Below are 18,081 nucleotides of genomic sequence, written 5' to 3' on the forward strand. Positions count from 1 at the left end.
TTGCTGGCATTTGGAGAACCACAAGTGGCAGCAAGCCGGGGCATTAAGGTGGTATCTGTAGTCCTCCTGTACAAGAACTAAAGACAATACACGCACGGAGGGTTGCGTCCTAGTTACATTGCATTGCGACTTATACACATTTTTGGAGAAAAACACGCCCCACGCTAGCAGTGTCTGATGCGACCAGGCACACCATAAGGGGCTGTTTGACATGACTGCAGCAAAGACGAGTGAGGACACATCTGTACTGTTTCTGAGATTGCATATTCATTCAAGATGATATATGATGCCCATGGCATTGCAATTTAAGAAATTCCTAATCTCAGTAGGGTTCCTTTGTTTGTCTTGGACATTCTCTTTTTTGCACATATACCGTAGATACATTTCATCCATGAACCACAAGGGTATGATCCATTGATTCTTGATGATTCCAAGTGGCACATGTCCAGTTGTTCTCTAAAATTCCATGATCTACTCCAGCTCATGGAGGCCTATTTTTCGAATGTTGTTTGTCGTCTTTATCCAACAAAAGAATTGGTCAGTTTTTCTGGATAATATTTTCCAAATCCTGCCAATCCATGGCAAAAGTCCACCACAAATCATGTGAGATTTGAAACTACTATCATACCTTGGAAAAAATAAATATAACCTTATTTGTTTTGGAGGGGAGATGCACAGCCTTTTTGATGGCTTTATGGCTATAGCCTCTGCCACAGTGTCTGGAGGAGAGCCCTTGCTTCTTTATTTGAAGGCTATCTCTTCTAGATATACGTTCCTGTGTAATAGTAGGAATTCTCAATTGGGGATGTTCTGTACTGTCGGTGGAAAATGGGAGCTTGTGTTCTGTAGCAGGCTTTGTCATTGTATGTTTTCTAAAGAGATTTGTTATGAAGTCCCTATCTTAGCCCCAGCAGATATTGAGCTCATGAAATGTGATGGCTTTTCTTCTGATATCAGATGTAAGGTCAAACTTACCTACTCTCTCGAAAGTTGCAGGAGACTCACGATTTTTCAAGTAGTCCCGCACCCCCAGAAGAGTGGGCGGATCTCCCATATCCTGCCCACTTCCTGTGGATAGGGCGATAATGTATCGGCAATCATGGCTCTCTTGAATTCCGCACTGTACCACTTTACCAAATGCACATTCTGCATCTCTAGAACTTCAGTTGAATTCTTGGATTTTTCTTTTTCATCTTACATAAACTGCATTTAGAAAGAAATGTCCTGATCCGTTGAACTACTTCCATTAGAATAGGCATGTTGAACAGAATGTTGTTTAAAAAAGTGTTTCTTTGCGCAAAAGGAGGCGCAAATAGCATATACACCGTGATGTTGCAAACTATTTTATATCGTAAATTACCTTTAAGACATATTCACATCTGCTATATTTTTTTTTTTGCTTTTCACACATTAATAAATATGTAAGAAGTATATTAAAGTATGAATCAGTAGTACTGTTCCCAACTTTGTGACTTGAAATTTTAGAATGTGGCAGGACCTATTTCTCCGTACAATACATTTATATAATATATTACTAAAAGCACAACCCATGGAAAACATGTTAAAAACAAGTCACAAAAGCACACCATAAATTTCATGCATTTTCACCCATCTTCCATCATTTCCTAGCACGTTTGTGTGAACGAACCCTTAATGTAGTATTTGTACCAGAATACATTGCAAGTTCCACGATACAAAGTTTTCCACAAAATTTTAAAACTTTATATTTGGTTAATACTCCTTATTTGAATAAAATGGATTTTCTTTCTTGGTCTCAGTCAAAGTTGCTCCTTTTATTTGTGTGTGTATATATTCCGACCAATTAATTTGAAGTCCTCATGCCTAAACTATTAATCTCTTGCACAGGAATTTCACAGAAGCATTACCAGCCTCCATAAATGTTCTGCTTATTTCATACATATATAAGTGGTTATTTTAATGAATTTGTACTGTCGTTAGTAAGGACGACTGTAACTTCTTGGAGCTTAAGTTATTAAGTAAATTGTCTGAAGAATTGTTTTCTTTTAAAGCCATTTCACAGTTGGCGAAATTACTGTTTCACTTACTAGTCTGTTAAGCACTGCTATAAAGGTGATTACTATGTGCCTTCTTCCTTGGAAGGTATCTCTCTAATTTTACCGTACATCATTAAGTTGGTGAAACAGAGCTTTTCCTTTCCCCCGCAGTAGACAATGCTTGCTTCTATTTTTTTTAATCCGCTCAGTAATCTAATGTTGCTTGTTTTTACTGTTAAATGCGACATTCCCATCAGCATTAAGATGCAGGTATAAAGAAAGCCGTTTTTTTACTGCTTAGTTTGTGCACTTTTTAGCAGCGTATAAAGAAGCAGCTGGTACATTAAATGAAGAAGCTAACATGCCCGCATTAACACAGAGGTCCTCATTACTTAAACCTAGGTTTTGTGAACTGTTTGTGACTTTTTAATAATACCCATTCTTGCCTCTAGCCTCTCAGACTTCCCTAAGCTCACACAGCTAAGTAGTTCAATTTTTCAGCTTTTATCTGTGCCCAGGAGAAGATAAATGAAAAGAGGGCAGAGACTATTTCTGGTGGTGTGAGTGTAATTCTACATTCGGTGTGAAGGGATAAGAACACTCTTATTTTAATGTGCCGAAACAATAAGCTATATTGGTATATATTGCAACAAATGTAGGAATGAGTCGTATATGAAAACTGGCCTTGTTCTGGGTTAATGTTAAGGTCGGGAGTTTTATTTCTTTGCTGGTTTATTATGCTTGAGGTAAAATCTATTTTCATTACTATAAAATGGCACACAAAGCTACTTATGATTTTTTTTTTTCTTTATAGAGCAATTATACGAAGCAAATTTGTGTTTGATTTCATTTTTCTCTTGTATAAATGCCACAGCATACAATCTCAAAGGTTTCATCTGCAAACACACCTCAAAAGTATAACCATTAAAACATCCTTACACATCTTAGCTCCAGTCGCGCTAAAAAGCACCACTCGGAACTAGGTCCCGCAAGACTCTGCTAGTCTTTTTTTTTGCCGAAAATACGGCTAAGACGTAATGAGATGTGGCTGGTATGCACCAGTAGACTCTGCTGATTCATTTGATATGCGACACTTGTATATCTGTGTGCAACTTAAGCTGTGTATACATTAGACAATATTCCAGACAATCCGACAGATCGTTCCAAAATATAGTCGATACTGTTTAGTGTGTACCCACTACGTCAGGCCATGCGAGCTCCCGTTTGGTCTTCAGCCGCATCGTCAGGTCAGTCCTACATGCAGCTCAATTTGACGATGCGACTGACCACCCCATGCAGCGGGAGGCAACAGGGGCCGACATATCAGGCGGTCGGGCACCAGATCGTCTAATGTGTACTGGCTGCCTGATTTGTCAACCTGTCGCCCGTCTGATCACTGGGTACACATATTGTATACCCAGCTTTAGTCTCTGAATCTGTATACAGAGTGCTACAATGTAGAGGCCACAGCTTTTATCATTCCAAAAACCGTTGTGCTTCATATACAGAATCAGGTGCCCAGAAATATACAAGTGTCGCACATCAAATGAATCAGCGCAGTCTGCTGGTGCTTCGCACCGCATTGCAACAAACGCATTTTCAGCAAAATAAGACGCCTGATGCTAGCAGAGTAGCGCAGGACCTGGCGGCTCTCTCACACCAGGCAAGTCGCGCTGCGTGGCGTAATGAGGCTAAATGTATGAGGACCCAGCTGTTAGGCCTGATCCTGAGCTGGACGTATCCACAGTGACGGAGGTAACTCGCGTTTTCAGCAGACTTCACATGCACGAAAAAAAACGGGGATGCACATGCGTATCACAATGCTTTCACACTAGCAAATAGTTATGAGGAAGATGTATCTTGAGCACATGGAGTCTAATGTGAAATGGATATTCCTGAGTGGGGACCAAGTGATCACACAGAAATGTTCCATGTCAGTGGAGTGTCGTGGTCATTTAAGATTACTTTCATGTTCAGTCATAGCGTGCAGATGGAGATGGGACTCCTGTTCCAGATGCATCTGTTGCATCCGGCATTGGGTTAGTTCAAGTCCAGATACTAATGATGACTGCTGTGGACAGAAAAATCGGTGAGTGGGATAGGTTTCCACTGCAGTTGCTCGGATTTTCAGTATACATGGTCTGATTCTCACATTAGCGTATGGAAATAGTTCAGTGACTGAAGAGAAAAGTGATTGCTCAGAATTAGGCCCATAATGTTCAAATCTAAATATGGGAAGGTGGGAGAATTGTACTGTACAAAGCTGTATATTGGGGGGAGGGATATTGTGTTTGGGAATTGCCACTGTTGATCTCTTCATCGCTGTTGATTTCCCAGAAATATTGAGCTTATACATAAATATACAGAAGTTACATAAAGAACCCAGACAGATTTATTCATTAGTCATGTGTCTCCATTTACCAACATGTTAAGCTTGCTCCTTATTTGGCTTTGTAGCTGGTCTTGATAATGTTGTATTAAGTTGTCATGGTGTTTTATGGAAGTCTGAAATGGAAATGGCTTATTGTGCTGTGTTACTTTTAAACTGTAATTTTATCGTTTTAGTACCCATACAAGGCTCCGGATTGCAGCGTAGACTTACCAGTGCCATTTTCCATCTCATGGACACCACAAGTAAGGATTCTCTACATATTTATTTATTTACATTTTTTTTAATGCGCCTCGGGGGAGCGTGCAGCAGTTAGCGACCATGTGTAGATGTTAGCTGAAGGTGCCACCACTTGTGTACCCTCTGTTTCTTAAATGCAGATAAACTGAAACACTCCAGGGAGTGAATAATGAGGTGAACATCTCATTTGATGTATCCAACTTACTACACTATGTAGACAAAAGTGATTGAACACTGACATCAATAAAATCTCATTGATCTATTTGCTATCAGTACATTGTAGGTCTACCACGTGCAGTGATTACTGCAGACACCCTTCTTGGCAAACTGAACACAAGTTCCTGGACAACAGTAGGTGGTATGTTTTGCCATTCCGCCCTTAAGTAAAGTTACCTACTGTGACACTGAAGAAGGTCGAGTCGGCCTAGAACGCACCCGTAGCTCCAATTCGTTCCAGAGGTTCTCAATGGGGTTAAGGTCTGGACTCTGAGCTGGCCAGTCCATCCAGGTTAACAAAACTTCTGTATACCAGTCCAACATGGCAGGTGTCATTGTCCTGATAAAAAACATTTGTAGATTTTCAGGTGCATGGGCCTCCCTACGAAGTGTTCTTGTCGAAACCGCCACATAAGTGGCCATTAGGAACTTGAGCAATGGTATGCATTTCGCTTGCGTGGGGGTGTCCAATCATTTTTGTCTACAGTATATAGTGTACATTCACTGCCACCGTGGCCAAGTTCATAGGAAGTTAGCACTGACGACATTGTGGGAAATTAGATTTATTTGAGATACAAAAAAAAAAACCGATCCTTCAAGTTTAAGGCAGCTTTCCCACTGGCACTTAAACGCAGCAACTGACTTGTGTTTTTAATGCAAGAGCAAAATTAAATCCATTATATTATGTGGGCTATATTTACCTTGTAGCACTTTTGGCGGCAGTTTTGGATGCTGGATTTAAAGGGACAATTATATTAAATGTAACTGTGCATTTAAATCCATAGGCTGACACTACTGAAAGACATGGCAGCTTTGAAAAGTGCCTCATTGTAAATATTAGCCCTATGTGTACGTACTAATTTGCCTTTATAATTGGTTTTCCTATGCATGTAATTTTTTTGGATACTGCATGTTCAAAGAATGTCTCTGTGCTTGTAACGGTCCGTTGATCTCTATGCCAGTGCATTGTCTATATACCCAATAGGGATTCGCACAAGCTATATAACCACTGTTCAGCTGCATTTTTACCATATACACTATGTCAATGTGTGTTACATGTGGAAACCCAATTAAAATAAATGCACCATAAAATGAATGTGAAATTAATGGAGCTGGCCAGCACTGGCAATTGCCCCCGTCCCTCCATCTCTTGTCAGTAAATATTCAACTAATCTAAACTAATGTGTGAACAAAATAGAAAGTCCACCAGCCAATAACATAAGGATACTGGATTTCAACCTCTATACGCACCTACCTATACCTTCTAAACCCTGCTTATAAACCTCTAAAATTGACGCTATTTGCGTACGCAGTCATACAGTAAAATAAAGACTTTAGACCTTGAGCATGTGTTTCAAAGCACAAAGTATTATTCAAGTAAAGTACAGTCAGTTACACGCTGTGATCTAAGTACAATTTAGCGCAAAGAATTATACAGACCCAAGATACAGTCATACATACACACGCGCTCTGGACCAGATACCGGCATCAGCAAGAAACCTCCGTCAATCAGCTAGAAGACTAGAAACCCAGGGTCAGAGCACACATATTTATACCCCCCAGAAATAGACAACACAATAGAGGAGTTTGTTACTGATCCCATTGGTTCCCAGTGCGGCTGCATTTGTTACAGGGCATTTAACAGGTTGATTTAAAATGGCCACAGTCCAGCCTCCAACAGCTGGTTGCCTTCGTTTTCCCACCTCATGCAAATCTAGACTGTTGGTTTTACAAAGTACATTTTGGTTCTTTATGTCTTTACGGTCCATAAGTTGCAACGCATGTTCCGATCTTCACACCGATGATACCGGAAAGCTGTGGATAAAGTGCAGATCAGTATAATCTCAAACACAGCTTACTTATCACGTATTAACCCTTAGATACCAAAATAGTCTTTATTTCACAGCATTTGTAATAAATGAATAAAACTTGGATCTTTTACTTTATAGCTATGGAACCTTTTGTGTATGTGTGCATTATGTAAGTATTAGGGATATGGGAAAAGACGCTAGTTAGGTTTTTCTGATTTGGGGCAGATGTGCCGCATGCAGCTAATAAACAGCATTCGCATGGAGGATATTGTGCATTCGCTACTGTGCGTCATGTTAGCAGCGCAACTGTGCGTAATGTGCGGTGTTTATGCATGAGATTCTATTTATGATGGATTTAACATACATACATATGTCTGGGAGTGAGACTAAAACCTTTTTAGGATTCAGACAAATTCAATTGTGTAGTTCAATGTCTGTGTTATATTACAATTGCCACAACTATACTTGTCTATATACAGGGATTCCCAATTTGTATGTAAAACACTCACAGTATTCTGGTGTATTGTCTATTCTATTTACTTTTCTCAGGAGACTGTTTTTCTAGTTGTTTTGGTATTTCTCTATGCAAGGTTGTCCCCAGAATGGGCCTGTTATGGCTTCTAAAAAGATTATCAAAAACATTGCCATCTGTACTTAGCTCGTGAGTTGTAACTTAAAATGGCGCTGGTCGCAAAATGGCGTCTTGCAGATTCTTGTTTCTAAAACTGAGTCTAGCTACCATTCGCAAGATGGCGTCGCGCATGCTAATTTTTCGCTGATTCCGTCTCAGCCACTAATCCAGCTTCGACAGTCCACCCTTTGATAGCGAACAACATGCTATCACATCCTGATGTTAAATTTAATTTTAGGCATACATACATATATTATTTAATGTTATTATTGGATGGCATAAGGTGGTTCTTAATCCATCAATAATGTGTCTCTAGGAGGGGACATAAAACTACCATTATAAGCACACCGTGGACCTTGGGAGATCATGTGAAAGATGTGGGGATGCACCAGTCCTATAAAGGAAGTTTTGATGGGGAATTAGGGACTTACATTATTTGACGTGTTTTAAAATAACATTTTGATAATACTTTTTATGCACATCTAAATATAATACATTATATGATGGTATTTCTAGTTCAGGGTTGTAATGCAGTTCTACATTTACCTCAGTATTCATATGGGTACTACTAACCACCATCATAATTTCACTCTTCCGATTTACCTTATTTTTAAATTTTCCACATTTCAACACATTAGGAACACACTTGACACATATGCCAATTACTATGATGACAACCAATATAAGGATCAGGAATTTACCTATGCTTGCGATCATTTCCTGGACCCACTCCCCTAGACCTGAGAATCACTTCACGGGGGTTCAACCATGACACCCATTACTCTACCTTTTCCTCTACTTCAGCCACTGAAGCGTTATGGTTCTTCCGAAATTCCCATTTTAGCTGCAGAATTTCATCCATCTTCCGGTCTATCACCTCCTTGGGGTCACTGGTGTTATTAGTGATATATGTGCTGCACTTTACTCCAAACTGGGTGGCCAAAGTTACGCAATACCCTCCAGTGACAGCTGTTAAATGATTTAGCACTAGTCTGTGTTGCACCAGTTCTTTCTTGTACGCTTGCAATTCCCTACCTGTATACCTGAAGGTGTCATCATACATCTCGGTGATATTATCTATCAATTTAGCAAGATCTTGGATATATCTAAAATTTAGCGTACCCCGAGCAATCCTGGTGGGATCCAATGCGACTAAAACTTGAAAGAAAGTTGTCTCACTAATTAACTGAGTGGCTTTATGCACATCGCCAGGTATCATATTTCTTTGGTCTCTGTGTTCATTCTGTATGTGAAGATATGGTGATGGTGTGTTTTTATGAATACCAAGCATTTCACCATGTGTAAGGGTCATAATTTCTGGAAGCAGTCTTCCCAAATAACATAACAATTACGGTTCTAAGATTGGTCAGACACTCCCTTGATTTGGCATAGCACTCCTCCTGACTCCACTCCATCAGCACTGCCATCAGCTCCCATCTCCTCTATCGGTCCTCCATCACAGAAACTGGGTATCCCCAAATAGATCATCACGACAGAAACTCTGGAAGAAAGAACTAGGATAACCACAGCAGACCACTCCATTGCTGGAAGCACTGATATACACATTTCTTTAGCTCAGGTATCTCACCGCACCTTTTAACCCTCCCGGCACAAGCTCGCAATCGTCAGGTTCACGTTATCTGCCTCGACTCCGCCCCGTATCTCCACCGGTTGGTTGACCTTTCTTCAGTGAGTGGAATGGACCCAGGTATCTTTCTTGGCCACCTTCAGCAACACCTGATTCGGACCTTCCCAACGATCAGTCAAACAACCTGAGCTAAAAAAATTTGGATCATAACAAATTCCCCAGGTTTGACATTATGACAGTTTGCATCAGAACATGTTGGAAAATAACATTTTCAATTCACTTGTTCTTGCTCATCTTCGTGAGACACTGCACAGTAACCTCATTATTATATTTCCACATGAGGCTGCCTGTTAAACAGTATCTCAAAGGGGTACAGGTAGACAGATGGTCTGGGATGATCTTGATATTAATACCCATCACCTTACACAGGTTATAAAAGACATTAATTGTGAAATGAGTATCCCTCCTATATTCAATTATTCTAGGGATACTGTATTTGTACACAAATTCCTGCAATTTAAATTCTGTTATCAACATCTACTGCTCTAAATATTGCCTAGGCCCCTGGGTTGGACAGTATTCCGAGTATTTGACCTTAGCCTGGCATGGCTGCCGTTTGTCCTTAGCGACCTTGTGTCCTGTGTGTGAGAGATAAAGCACAACAGTTTAATATCATTTAAACATGACCTAAATACAACAATAAATCGTCCACATTTTACATTAGAACAGATCCATTGGCAGGTTGAAAAGAATGTAAACAGTCATATAAGGCCTGGGAGAAGATACTGGGGTTGTCTATGAACCCATGGGACACTCGTGTCCATGTGTAGTGTACACCTCCCCCTAGGTGGGAAAAGAAAAATACTGACAGGGTGTTTGGGCACAGGGAAGAAAGCAGAACAGAGATTGGGTATCAGTTACATCAATTACCATTACCAGTTTTTCCCTAGTACTTCCCGTCAACCTCTCTATCTGCAGACCACAAGTATGACCCGACTCCTAGCGTTGACTCCCACTCTCCAATAAAGCATTAACGGCCACAATTGGAGCTGGTGCCTGTTGGACATTTGCTGGTCTGTGCATATCCCTTATGGGGATATCCAGGTACTCTCTGGTTTGGGGGTCCTTACCCTCTTTGCCGTGCAGCTCGTACTTTTGTGTCCTGGCTGGTTGCAATTAAAACACTTCCGTGGGATGGATTGTTGTGTGGGTTGAGCAGGAGAGAAAGGTGGTGGGTATGGGTAAGAAATGGATATTGAGGAAAAGGATATTGTGGGAGGTATGGAGCTTGTGGGTAGTGCAGGGTAAGTGGGATAGGGTTGTGTTTGCAGTGGTGTGGGACTAGTGAGGGCGTATAACTGTGCAGGTGCAGGTGTATCTGCTGGCTGTGATGTTACCGTCATTCCTTCCAGAGCTTGAATACTGACAGCCATTAGTTTCTCGTTCTGGGTCTCTCTTCTTTGAGATGTTTTTATCATGTTCTATGGCGGATTCTATGATAGTATCTATTGTGACTCCCCTCCAGCCAGGCTGTGAGGTCTGAACCCGGGTTTTCAGGTTCTCTTTAAGGCCATCCATGAGTATGGTGACAATCATTTCCTTGTGGTGAGTGCTATCTTTAATATCCTCTAACCCAGTGTACTGGGTGATAGCATGCAGAGCCCGGTCGCAATAATCTTCTGCAGATTCACTCTCCTTTTGCTTTATGGTGAAAATTTTGTTCCAGTTAACTACTACTGGAAAATATATACCCAATTGAGTTATAATGCGGGAAATATTACCTTGGTTTACTTGGTCTGTTAAAGGAACGTCACCATCCAATACACAATCCGTGATAAATTTTGTAACATCGATATTGCGTGGTAGACAGGCCCTAAACACCACTCGCCAATCTTTATTGGTGGGCTCATGAGGACTACTCAAATTTCTCAAAAATCTTTGACATTTGGCTAATTCCTTTTTGGGATCAGGGAAATCATTTATGATGGAATTTAGCTCTGCTCTTGTCCAAGGACAATACATTACCACATCCCTTGTAGGTACAACTCCGTACGCGTCCGCATTCCCATTCGGAACAGTGATTGTCCGAATGGGATGCAGACCGGCCGCAGTGCTACCTTTGACCTTATTACCTGGCTGGGGGTTTAATCTGTTGCTGCAACGTATAGTATTAACAACTTCCTCCACGGGCGCAGAGGAGTTTAACACTTCCCGTGCTGTTACAGATGGAGATGGTGGCACCACTTGAGCTTGTCGTGGTGTCGCATCTAACATGTGTACAGCATGGGAAACGGCAGACATAACAATAGGCTCATCATCCCCATCATAAACATTTTCTTTACGGTTACTTAAGAGAGGGTACAAGTTGCTTGTTACATTTTTATGAGTTTTTTTCATGACTGTATCTGCACCTCCATCCACATAAGGTGGCGGTGGTGCGCGTGAACTACTGGCAATACCTTCCGCAACGCTACCTTGCTGCACGTGAGCGCCATTTTGCGGCTCGCAAGCATTGCAATCCAGCACCGCGGGTGTATTTGCTGGCAATGCGCTCGCAACGCTAGTTTGTGTCGCTTGCACATTTTTAAGCCACGCATCAATTTTAAACATTCATAATATTTTACTATTTTCTCTCGAGAACGCATCAGAATCAGACTGATGTGATCCCGGACATTATCCAATACATATCAAAACTTCCAATCCTGGGAAATGGTCTAACACTCTTCATCGTTATTTTAAACCATATGTCACAATACCTTATTGCATAAGTACCGTACTTAGTATGCATAATACGACGGGCCGATCCAAGCGGCGCTTCCATTAGCAGCACATCATTGTCTAACATTTCTATTGTTTGCGTGGCTCCCATCTTGGGACAACTCCTACGTTTTTCAATAAAAATTTAAACTGGTGAAAGACAATTAAGATACTTTCACTTACCTGCGGATGCCTTTGAAAAAGGGTGTATCCGCAAACCCTATGGAGGACTTCTAGACGCTTCCACTCACCTACGGAAGAAAAGGCCGCTTCCGCTCAGCAATTCCTTTTTGACTACCTTTTAACTGCTAGGGGGCAGCAAAGTACCCTTTGTGTTCCAGTTGATTTCGTCCACCCTCCCACCAGCTCACAATCATAATTTAACCAAAATTATGCGGTTCAATTATAGTGTTCAAATAAGCCTAACAGATCACACACATTGATTACTGAATGCTATAATCACATTGGGGGCCGAACCCTAACAAAAATAACAACCCATACACCTGCTTTGTGTAAAGTAAACGGTAAGCTGCTACCGAGTCACTAGGCCAACTCCTGCACCTAGCACTTAAGGGTCCTACGATACCCTTAACATTTAGGTCCCGTGTTACACCCTAAACAAATACTCACTGATACACACTTTTTTCCTGCACAGAAAAATACACGTTAACCCAGATATTAGCAACAATTGATAATGTAAACTCAATGGCTTTGTTTAAACACGTGGCAGCACTACCAGAAATACGTATACGCTATTTGTGCGACTAGACGCATACACAATAATGCAACTAGTACACAACCGTATGACTTAACGTTAACTGTGTACTCAAAAGTGCGTTGCTATTACGCGCGCCTAAATGCGACTCTGCTGCATGCGCACTACGGTACCCTTTTTAGCGTAAAATACTATCAACAAAGGAAAACAAACTTTTTCCTTTCTTGTCCCTGGATTCTAGTCAGCATACCTTGACTCACACGATAACGGATAGCGATCTCTCAGCATAGAGTGGTTGCAGGGAAAACTGCGTGTGGCTACTATCCACCCTTTGGTGAGATATCGATAACCGTATTTTATCGTGTGAACAGGTAAGTGACCTCACACTATGAGCCCCCATCTAAAGATACTGGATTTCAACCTCTATACGCACCTACCTATACCTTCTAAACCCTGCCTATAAACCTCTAAAATTTACGCTATTTGCGTACGCAGTCGTACAGTAAAATAAAGACTTTAAACCTTGAGCATGTGTTCCAAACCACAAAGTATTATTCAAGTAAAGTACAGTCAGCTACACGCTGTGATCTAAGTACAATTTAGCGCAAAGAATTATACAGACCCAAGATACAGTCATACATACGCACGCGCTCTGTACAAAATACCGGCATCAGCAAGAAACCTCCGTCAATCTGCAATCAGCTAGAAGACTAGAAACCCAGGGTCAGAGCACACATATTTATACCCCCCCAGAAATAGACAACACAATAGAGGAGTCTGTTGCTGATCCCATTGGTTCCCAGTGCGGGTGCATTTGTTACAGGGCATTTAACAGGTTGATTCAAATGGCCACAGTCCAGCATCCAACAGCTGGTTGCCTTCGTTTTCCCACCTCATTCAAATCTAGACTGTAGGTTTTACAAAGTACATTTTGGTTCTTTATGTCTTTACGGTCCATAAGTTGCGAACGCATGTTCCGATCTTCACACCGATGATACCGGAAAGCTGTGGATAAAGTGCGGATCAGTATAATATCAAACACGGCTTACTTATCACGTATTAACCCTTAGATACAAAAATAGTCTTTATTTAACAGCATTTGTAATAAATGAATAAAACTTGGATCTTTTACTTTATAGCTATGGAACCTTTTCTGTAAGTGTGCATTATGTAAGTATTAGGGATATCGGAAAAGACGCTAGTTAGGTTTATCTGATTTGGGGCAGATGTGCATGCATGCAGCTAATAAGCAGCGTTCGCATGCAGGATATTGTGCATTCGCTACTGTGCGTCATGTTAGCAGCGCAACTGTGCGTAATGTGCAGTGTTTATGCATGAGATTCTATTTATGATGGATTTAACATATATATATATATCTCATTCCTTACTAACAGTTTCAAACTGCAATGCAAATGTGTTATGGGCAGTGAGCTTCACTTGTCAAACAAGGTGGAGCCCCCCAGCTGTGAAGCTGGGGCCATTCTGTCTGGGAGTGAGACTAAAACCTGTTTAGGATTCAGACAAATTCAATTGTGTAGATCAATGTCTGGGTTATATTACAATTGCCACAACTATACTTGTCTATATACAGGGATTCCCAATTTGTATGTAAAACACTCACAGTATTCTGGTGTATTGTCTATTCTATTTACTTTTCTCAGGAGACTGTTTTTCTAGTTGTTTTGGTATTTCTCTATGCAAGGTTGTCCCCAGAATGGGCCTGTCATGGCTTCTAAAAAGATTATCAAAAACATTGCTATCTGTACTTAGCTCGTGAGTTGTAACTTAAAATGGCGCTGGTCGCAAAATGGCGTCTTGCAGATTCTTGTTTCTAAAATGGAGTCTAGCTACCATTCGCAAGATGGCGTCGCGCATGCTAATTTTTACGCTGTTTCCGTCTCAGCCACTAATCCAGCTTCGACAAACACTTGGACTAACATGAGGAAACTCTTCTGATTGGCTGAGTAGTTATTGGCACTCCCGGTCGGTTGATTCATCGGCATAGCTACAAGCAGTTTGCCTCATCTCTTAGGGTTTATTTTCAGTGGATTAGAAAAATTATTTTTTTTCTGTGGATTAAAAGAAAATTATTTTTCCATTGTGATAAAAGGAGAAACTCCTTTTTCTTCCAGTGGAAAGCAAGATTTCCCTCCTGGCATACAAATGGGAGGGGAAGGGAGGGTTGGGGACTGCTCACAGCATTGCAGCAACGATGGCAGACTGTAGTTCTGGCTGTGGCTAGCTGTGTATCAGCCTGCGTTTGTAGCGGCTGGTCAGGCTGTCATACAGGCTGAAGCTGTGGCAGGCTGCTTGTCTGCCTGCTGTTGTGGCTGTTGGTCAGGCTGCTGTGATGCAGGGGGTTAGACAGGCAAGCGATGGCTGCATGTGCTGTCTCTCTCTGCAGGGCACTAACAAATGACATCATTTACCAGTGCCCCAGGAGCTTCAATCAGCGTCTTTTGGAGCTAGCCAGGTCAAATAATCCGGCTAGCAACCGTTTACACTGCTGCATGACCCGGGACCAACCCGTTTTCAACCCTCCTCTCAACCCGAGTAAGATTGCCGGATAAATCGTCCCAGTTTATTTTTTTGTGAGCCGTTCACACTGAGGCGGACCCGGATCGACCCGGCAATAACCCGGGTTATTCAGTTGGTGTAAAAGGGGTATTATTTGCTTTATTATTCTGTAAGGGATCACACCTGAGAAGGAAAGAATGGTGCTTGTGGAAAAAGTATTCACTGATATTATTCTTATGGTCATCCCCATTTTAGATCCTCTAATGTTAATACACTATTAAAACATAGTTCCCTTTTGCAAGTAAAAATTTGTTACATGGAGTCCCGCTGTACAGGAGAGGCCCCTACTCACACCATGCATAATCTATCATAGAATGTCAATGTAATTATAATTACATCTACAAGACAGAGAGGTCTATCTACTAAGCCTTGGCGAGAGATAAAGGGTGAGATGGACGGATGGTGCCGCTATAACTCTCCCTGCTTCGCTTCTTTACCGAGGTGAAACAGGAAACCGTACCGACGAGATGTATAAACAACTCGTTTGCCGGAGTGGGGGAGTGAAAACTCCTCCTTCCGGTGATCCCAGCCAAAGCCTACAGCTGATGCGCTGTGTCCCGGCCGCCTCAACTGGGGATTCGCGAGATCTCGCAAGCATCGCGCAATCTCATATGGAACTGCGACAGCCGCTGCAGCCATGGACAGTGCTGTCCCTGCTGTGGTGATAGGACAACAACAGCTGAAGCTGTCGAAATCGATAACTGCAGCTGTTGGGATGGTCAGTGCTACAGCATATCGTCAAGCTATCTTGTAGATGGCTCCGATAATGACAGGGAGCATAGCGCCCCTGTCATACTGCTCGCTTCCCTGCATTACTACATGCAAGGAAGTGGTAACTGCGCAGTTACCGGTTTTACCCATACCACCCATTCATACATCTCCCCCAAAGTACTAACCAATCAGCTCCTAACTGCCATTTTTCAAACCCAGCCTGTAAAGTGACAGTTAGAAGCTGATTGGTTTGAACTTTAGCTCATTCCATTATATCTCTCTTCAAGGCTTATTACATAGACCCCTAAAACTGCTAATTAGAATATGTAGCAAGAATAGTAAAATTTATTGTGTTTTGTTGTCCCTTTGAAGTCTGCCACTGATACAGTTTCAACAAACTTTTAGTCTTCTGCGTTATAACAACTGGCGCAGCTCAATTACTGGTGGTTATCACCCAATCACCTATATACATAAATTCATAAACAAAAACAAAGTAACCAAACGTCCTAATTAGGATAAACGCACTTCTAGTTCCACAATCAAATACACTGATATATGTCGATTCTTGTTGTTCTTCATAAATTACGTCAACTGCAAAAAAAAAATAACGCACAAGGTCCAATGTGTAGGAAGTAAGAAAAAAGTGCACCCCATGTTTTTGAAACTACTCACAAGGACATTTCTTGTATATGAGAATATCACAGGCTGGAATATCTTCTCTTACTCTGGATGCGTCGTGTAGCTTGAATATCCAATATACTCAAATTAAAAACCGAAATGCTCTGCATAGTGTAAAAACTTTTTAATAAAACAAAAATTATACTTAAAACATAAATCCACCAACAGCTGTTGAAACTGCATACCAGAGATAGATAAAAACAAAACCTGTCAACCGTGATGAGTAACAGAACTCTTTTCTAGGGAAAAACTGATCCCTCTGTCCACCGTTACCTCTGTACATCAACACGTTTCAACTTTAAAGACTTTATCAAGGTGATAACCAGTGGTGGATCATTTCCTTATTTATATCTTCTCCAACTTATCATGCAGCTATTTGCTGTATCTTAAACATTTCTGTAAGCTTTATACTTAAAAATATAGTTTAAAAATGAAATCATTCGATTCTTGTCTTAAGTAATCCCATTGCATTTCTTACAAAGCTTATGCATGCGTCATCTTCATCCGGCTAGTTGGTGAGAATGGGTACATTCACTTCCGCTTCTTGCGTTCCACTTTGGAGTGCTAAAAATTCAATTACCGTTATACATACAGCAAAAAAGGGACAGTTGCCTCAATGGTCCTCATAGACCACTGCCTGTACACATATTCAGTTTGCATTGTTGGGGCAGCACAGACGATGTAATGGTTAGCGTTACTGCCTCACAGCACTGAGGTCATGGGTTCAATTCCCACTACGGCACCTACCGTAGCTGTGTGGAGTTTGTATATTCTCCCTGTGCTTGCGTGGGTTTCCTCCGGGTACTCCGGTTTCCTCCCACACTCCAAAAATATACTGGTAGGTTAATTGGCTCCCCCCAAAAAATTGACCATAGTGTGTATATGTGTGAGCATGTGGTAGGGAATATAGATTGTAAGCTCCACTGGGGCAGGGACAAGATGTGAATGGTAAGATACTCTCTGTGAAGCGCTGCGGAATATGTGTGCACTATATAAATAACTGGTAATAAATAAAATAAATAAATTGTTAAATACCACAATATAATTGCTGCAAATAATGTTTAATGGGGCAAACTAGATGGGCCCAATGGTGTCAAATTCTGCTTCTAACATCTTAGTTTTACAATTGGGCACAATAAGAGGCTCATTAATGCAGGTAACCCACATTCTATGAGGGACAACCCAATCTGCCCAGATCTTCCTATCATAAGGTGCAACATTTTGACACCATTATTAATGTTTTTTTTCCTTTCTTTTTTTAACATTTATATAGTGCTAGTATATTTTGTTGCGCTTTACAATTGGGCCGTAATCAGTGTCCATACAAGCGCATATGGGTTGTGTGTGTGTGTGAGTGATTTAGGAGATGGCTGTATATAGCTAATATTTAGTGAATGTTGAAATGTTTCCTAACTTTGGAGCTTAGTATTTTGGTGGGACGTCAAACTATTGGGTTTGATGTAACGCTTTTAAATTTTTATTTTTATTTCTGTGTCTATTCTAATAATAAAGGCGCTTGGATGCATATTTTTTTATTTTTGTTTTCATTAATTTGCAGTAATCCGTTAACATTCCTTTCCCTCTACAAGTGCTGGAAAACCTGCGAACATTTGTTTGCTAAAACAGAATGTATAGAGCAGTCATTAAATGGTAGATTTTAAGATTACTATGGAAAATATGTTTTCAAACTTGAAAGGAAGAATGAGAAGGCATGACTGATTTATGTTTTCCTCATTCTATTTATGGCCGCCCT

At 41.0% G+C, this 18,081-nt stretch overlaps 1 protein-coding gene across 2 annotated transcripts in view; it reads left to right on the plus strand.

Annotated features, from left to right (window-relative positions):
* Nucleotides 1–18,081, plus strand: part of FANCL (FA complementation group L) — a 68,838-nt gene that overhangs the window by 18,246 nt on the left and 32,511 nt on the right. For both annotated transcript variants that reach the window (XM_088477323.1, XM_088477324.1), the window contains exon 7: nt 4,581–4,649. In XM_088477323.1, coding sequence (XP_088333449.1) covers nt 4,581–4,649 — 69 coding nt within the window. The remainder of the gene's footprint in view (nt 1–4,580; nt 4,650–18,081) is intronic.

This window comes from Taudactylus pleione, unplaced genomic scaffold (assembly GCF_031769625.1).
Source record: "Taudactylus pleione unplaced genomic scaffold, aTauple2 ptg000201l, whole genome shotgun sequence".
NCBI classification, from domain to species: Eukaryota; Metazoa; Chordata; class Amphibia; order Anura; family Myobatrachidae; genus Taudactylus; species Taudactylus pleione.